The sequence below is a fragment of the Delphinapterus leucas genome, chromosome 7, assembly GCF_059928025.1.
Source record: "Delphinapterus leucas isolate spDelLeu-1000000601 "Yukka" chromosome 7, BTC_Dleu_Yukka2, whole genome shotgun sequence".
NCBI lineage: Eukaryota > Metazoa > Chordata > Mammalia > Artiodactyla > Monodontidae > Delphinapterus > Delphinapterus leucas.
Genome location: NC_143135.1, coordinates 84631787 through 84638385, shown reverse-complemented (window position 1 = coordinate 84638385; position 6599 = coordinate 84631787). Strand labels below are relative to the sequence as shown.

General features: G+C 37.1%; 1 protein-coding gene across 1 annotated transcript; it reads left to right on the top strand.

Moving 5' to 3' along the window:
- Positions 1-783: 783 nt before the first annotated feature.
- On the top strand, positions 784-6179 carry SLN (sarcolipin). The gene is made up of 2 exons (XM_022566348.3): positions 784-875; positions 4489-6179. Exon 2 carries the CDS (start codon positions 4564-4566, stop codon positions 4657-4659), a length of 96 nt encoding a protein of 31 aa, XP_022422056.1. The 5' UTR covers positions 784-875; positions 4489-4563; the 3' UTR covers positions 4660-6179.
- The last annotated feature ends 420 nt before the right edge of the window (positions 6180-6599 follow it).

Here is a 6599-nt window from a genome sequence, read left to right as displayed (position 1 = left end):
TTATTTCTTTCAGATATGTCCTATAACTCATGTTTTTCACTAGTTTTGACCAGTTCTCCTGCTACCCCCTATCTATCCAAATGACTGAAGTTTACAGTATGGGTTTACTGCTGTATTAGTATATTGACAGAGATATATATATATACCATGGCTTCCACAGCTGTTTCAGATGAAACTGTATATTAATGTGTAACTTGCAGCATACAGCTTAGCTGGAACGTTATGTGGAACAGGTGACTGGGGAGATAGCTTTCACCACTTGGGCTAAAGTCAATTTTGAAGGAGGTAAAAGATGCCTGTTGAATTCTGGTGCGTGTGTGTGGTTTGGGGTGTGCATGTGCAAAGCAGAGAATTCTTCACATTTCAAAAAGCTGAAAATATGGGTGGTTAAATGAAGTCACATTTTTACACCCTCATATGCTGAGTGGGGGTGGGGGGGCAGCCAAATGCAGCAAAGATTTGCTAATATTAGTCTGTCACTCTCGGTTTACAATGTTTTAAACATGTTAGAGATACTCATGAAGATGTAAAAGATGAGTTTAAAACCTACATCAATTGTACCAAAAGTCAACTGGAAAGAAAAGATTTTTAAGTCTCTGGGCTTTTAATACAAATTGGCAGCCAAAGGAAGAGCCTTAGTCAACACATTTCCATGTCCCCCTAAACACAAATAGCCTCCAACCTTTGGAGGTTGTTCCTTCGAGATGTTTCATTGGTGACATCACAGTGATTGCCACCTCCCTCAGACTACTTTAGGCCCTGCCCAGAGCCCAGGAGTCCAGACAGCCTGGGAGACGAGCAGGAGTTGGAGCCCACGTTGGAGAGAGAGAGAGGAGAAGCCTACTGCAGCCCAGTGTGTCCTTGACCCTGTTCAGGTAACAGCAGGATTTTTAAGCTTAGCATACAGTGTGTATATGTGTACAAGTTGCAAATGAGAAAAGCAGAGGAATATTTACATTTCTTAATAAAATAGGCAATGCCTATTGTACACAGTATTTCTTAAAGTAGAAAGTGAATATTATTGATTCTTGTTTTCCTTTTTTTTACCTTGTTATGCATTTTCTCCCTTCCAATTAAAAAATTTTTTTCCATATCATAAAGTATGTCTTCCATCTTTTCAAAGTGTCCATTCAAAGAAAGTCAATGTCAAACAATTTATTCAGAGTTTTTTATTTCACCATATGGCAATCACTTTAGATCATATGGTGTGATCTTGACTTCAGGAAAGATTCAAAATGAAGCCAAAATTGTCTTTGCAGGTTAACAGCAGAAAAATGGAAGATCGCTGATCTGAGGTTTTACTTAACTTTGGTATAAATGTGTGTGAAAGTAGAGTCCACCCCTACAGTTAGCATATGTGTTGATTGAATTGGATTCATTAGAAATTCTCACCTTAATGCTGTGTTTTATTATTTTAAAAATATACATAAAAAAACAAATGTTTACGTTCACCATCAAAGTGCAAGAAATAGTAAGAGGTAAACCATAGGAAATAAATAAGTGTTATGGGTAGCCTGTCAATTCAGAGACTATTGAAAAAATTGTGAAAAGTGCATAATACATACCGTTTGAACAATCATTTTAAGGCAACACCTGTATAAATATCACCCAGGCCAAGAAATAGATCATTGGAGCACCCCAGAAGTCCATTCTTCATCACCTTCCCCTTTTGCCCCACCATAGGTAATCATTATCTTAATTGTTGAGATAATCTTATCCATTCTTTTCTTTATAGTTTTATCATCTCTGCATTCCTAAACAATATAATTAAGTTTCCTGTTTTTGGCTTTGTAGAAATGGAATCACATTCTGTGTTTCTCTTTGTAAATTCTTCTTTTGCCCAATACTTATGTTTGTGAAATCCACCCGTCTTATTATGTGTTGCTGTAGTTCATATATTTTCTTTGCTCTATAGCATTCCAGTGTATGACTATACCACAATTCACATCCATTCTATTGTTGATGAACATTTGAGTTGTTTCCAGCTTAGGAATAATATGAAAATGTTGCTATGAACATTCTTGTATATGTATCCAGGTATATATGTGCTTGAGTTTCTAGAGTAGTAGTGAAATAGCTGGATAAAAGGGAATGAGCGTTATTAATCTTAATAAAAAAATGTGAAATTGTTTTCCCAAAGGTCGAAAATTTACACTAGCCAGGACAGTTATTTGCAGTAATAACTCATTCATGTAATCACTCCTATGGAGTAACCACAATTCCAGCAACTATTTCCAGTCTGCCAGTTCTAGTTCTGCCTGTAACTTCCTATGTGTCATTACAGAAACAACTTAACATCTCTCTAAAAGTCAGTTTCTCAGCTATAATCTTGGGAGAGAGAAAAATCAAGACAAAACTTGCCTGAGTTGTAAAAGTCACAGAGTTGTTGTGAAGGTCACATTAACAAAGCTGTGGACAACTTTCAGCAACATTTTCTGAGTATGTTCTTGTTGGGCCACTATCCATGATTCCCTTTACTTAAGAGCTTTAATCTAATAAGATTTGGTGAGATGGTTATTTTGCCCTCCCTGAATTGGGTTGTTTTGATCATTATAAATAGGGATACATATTTTTTGCATATCTCTGTATTTCTTCAGAACTTACCCAAACAAATTTGTGTTTGAATCAGGGTTCAATTTTATTAATAAATTCATAAGGAAGAATCTGCTTTAGCGTCTTTAGATTAGATTCCTTTACCCCTAAGCTCCTTACCTTCCTATTCCCCTCTGCTCTTGTTTACATTCTCACACATTCTCTCTACTTCCTTTTCTTCTGTTTACTTTCTCATTCAAACAAATCTTTGTAAAGATTTTCATTGGAAATTTACTATGTCCTTCACGTGGAGGGCAAAAATATGAATAAGAATTAAAAGGAAAATGAAACATAAATCAGTTATCATTGGTCATATTTTAAACTAAGATTCAACAACCTACTGGTTGATATCATCTTATTTGAACTTGTGTTGTTATACCAACAATTACCTAATATGAAAAAGGATTATTCAGCTGGTTTATACAATTAATAATTTGGTACACTAATAATATAACAAATACAGTAATTACAATTAATAATTCAGTCAGGTTAGATGGTTAAAAATACCATTCAGGCCAAAATCTTGCTAACAACGTTTCTTGCCCCCTGAACTTCCACTCTTAGCAAATAAACAAAATGCTCTTTCTCCCTAAACTTTTTCACTCCATAGTAGACTTTTGTCCTAAATATTTAAAATTTTATCTTTAATCTTTAATTTCATTTGGCTTGCATATACACAGTACCAATTATGCCACATCACTGGAGGCAATACTTTTATGTTCTCAAAGTATGGTTTCCTGCCTGTACTACCTGTACAGACTATAAAGATACCACCCTTGCTTTTTGAAGTGTTTACAATATAGGCACATTCTGGACTTGACTAAAAATAGCTGGCACAAGCCCTTGTTGAAATAGAAGTACTCATGTGGTTTACACTTGCTCTTTGGACTGAGTGCCTGTTATGTGAGGGACTTTTGTTTGACCCCAGTAAGCTCTGTGCTCAATGCAGGGCTTTTTTAAGAGGCCAAGCAGCTGTTGAACTAGTTCATGCTTTCACAGGGTTAGACAAAGATAGGGCAGCCTGAAACCTGAAAATTTATGGTATCCTACTTCTATATGTAATTCAAAGCAAGAACAATACTAAACCACAACATGTTTTCTGTTTTGGTGACCTTGCTTGCTGGTACTCTAAGTTAGCAAAGCAATCACACACACAGACACACACACACACACACAGAAATTGGAGAGAGAAAAATGTAATATTTTTTATTTTGTCAAAGCAACAATATAATGAGGACTATGTTGGTCATTTTGACATAAGGAAAAAAAGCCAGGCTCTCTGTATAAGTCAGGGTTCTTCAGAGAAACAGAACCAATAGGGTGTATATGTGTGTGTGTGTGTGTGTGTGTGTGTGTCTGTGTGTGATATAATTGGCTCATGTGATTGTGGACGCTGGCAAGTCCAAAATCTGCAGGGTCGGTGGGAGGCTGGAGACCCAGGGAAGGGTAACAGCTCTAGTCCAAAGACAGTCTGGAGGCTAGAAATCTGAGTTAAAGTATTGGCAGGGCTGATTTCTTCTGGGGTCTCTCTCCTTGGCTTGCATATGACCATCTTCTCCCTGTGTCTTCACATGGTCTTTGCTCTGTACATGTCTATGTCCTAATTTCTTCTTCTTTTAAGGACACCAGTCATATTGGATTAGGACCCATCTTAATGACCTCATTTTAGCCTAATTACCTCTTGAAAGACACTATCTCCAAATATAGTCACATTCCTCAATAAAAAAAATAAAAAATATATAGTCAGATTCCAAGATACTAAGGGTTAGGATTTCAACATGTGAATTTAGGGTGGACACAGTTCAGCCAACACGTTCCTCTTCCATAATGCTTCTGTTTCCTTTGAGGAAAGAATGCTCACTAATTTCTCATGTTTTCTTTGTTACTTTCGGTTAGGAGGTAAGGACAAGCCGGAGGTCTTTTGTGTGCCCTCTGAAGTCTGCCTTCAGTTCTCACCAAGCTGCTCTGAGAATGGAACGATCCACCAGGGAGCTGTGTCTCAACTTCACCGTTGTCCTGATTACAGTTATCCTTATATGGCTCCTTGTGAGATCCTATCAGTACTGAGATACCACAGCTCCTGGAATTGACTGCAACACTCCAGAACTGTCTTCTGTATGTGCTGAGATCCCACTGCTGTCATGGGATGCCTTTTCTGGCACCCCACAGCACTTCTGACCCTTCGCACAATATTTGAGCTGCCTCCAGTGCTAGGATTGATTGTGTGATCTCTAAAGATGCTACTCTCAATGGCTGCCAAGTGTTTGCCAGGGAGCATTAGATTTATTCCCCAACTCTTACTGCAAATGTGTCAGACAAGCCACAAGGTTAAAAATAAACGAGATTCCTGATGACATAGAATTCTAACAAGCGCCTGGTGTGTTTCACCACACATCCCTTCATCCCACACTCAGCAACCAAACTCTAAATCAACTGCCAGAAGAAAGAAATTGTTAAAGGAAGTCTTTGTCAGCTCCTATAGCTATCATGTGAATAAAGTTGTCAACCCCAAAAAATGACTTTTAGAATTTATTTTACCTTCTATTTGTGATACTGCATTTGACCCTTGGCTGGGATTGAAGTGACAAATATTACAGTATTTCTAGCATTTGAGATAAGCCAAGATCCTCCAACTGCTGAGGATTTGAAACCTTAATTTGAAAGGTGTTAATTTCAAAGTCAATTAAGAATGTCATATTTCAAATAATTCCATTGGTTCAGTGCTCCTCAAACTTTCCCTCTGAACTAGTCCCAAGGGCAGAGGGAAAATAAATCCATTCTACTAGGAGGTTTGGAGCACAGCCTGAAATGTCCACTAAAAGCACAAAATTTCTTTGAAGCCTTGTGTTTTATTAAAATTCACAAAAAATGTATATTTTACTCTGTAATATCTCCATGTTTGCTTTAATATAAATATTTAAAATTATTTGTCACTGAGTAAAAATAAAACATGAGTCATGTCTCTAAGAGTAGCATATTCCAGTTTGGTTATTGTCATTATGCAAATAGAGCTAGTTACTAATAAACTACAGTTATAACAAAGAGAGAATAAAAAATGCAACATATATGTTTATGGAAGAGACATGAAATAGATATTTCTTAAACATGCTACTAGAATACCCCACACTAGACAGATCATATTTGTTCCCTGTGCCAATTCCGAGGTAACCATGGGGAAAAGGAATATTGTTAAACCTTATTTTTCATAGAACCTCTCATAAAGGCATTCCTTGCTGAATTTAGCCTATCATTGCCATTGCCTACTTAGCATTGTGATTCTCATCCCTGGCAGCACAGTTTATGTACTCAGGGGTGATTTTTCAAAATATTTATTCTGAGTCCTCCTCAAACCAATTAAATAAAAATCTCAGGGGGTAGAACCCAAAAATCTGCAATTTTTGAAAGTCCTTTAGATAACTATATTGTGTAGCCAGAGGTGAGAATCACTGATACCTACCAGGACTTCCCATACTTTGATGTGATTATGAATCACTGGGAAGCCCCTTTTAAATGCAGATTCTAATTCAGTTTGGATTCTGATACAGTCTGGACTGAGGCCTGAGATCTTGCATTTTAAACAAGCTCCTTAGTGATGCCGATGCTATAGTCTGTGGTCTCCACAGACTTAACAGATTAGAATTGTGGGATTAGCACATTAGAATAACCTAGATCCTTTAGAAAACGAACCAAGCTTGAGCCTTATTTCCAGGAGTTTCTAATGTAATTGTTCTGGGGTTGAATCTGAGCATTATTTGTTTTTAGAAGGACTCCAGTTGATTCTAATGTGCAGCCAAGGTAAAGAACCCTGATATAAAGGAAAAAGTGTCATTATTTCGATGGGTTCCCACCAAATTTGGGAAATAGCAGTGTATGTTCATCAATGTCATGTTCCTAATTTCAGAGTCAGACTACACATATGGTTGTGCAATTGTTAATGTTTTAGTGTGCAGCATGCCTACATGGCTTCAGGCCCTGGAGAGTTACTAGTCTTTTTCTTATTTAAAGAA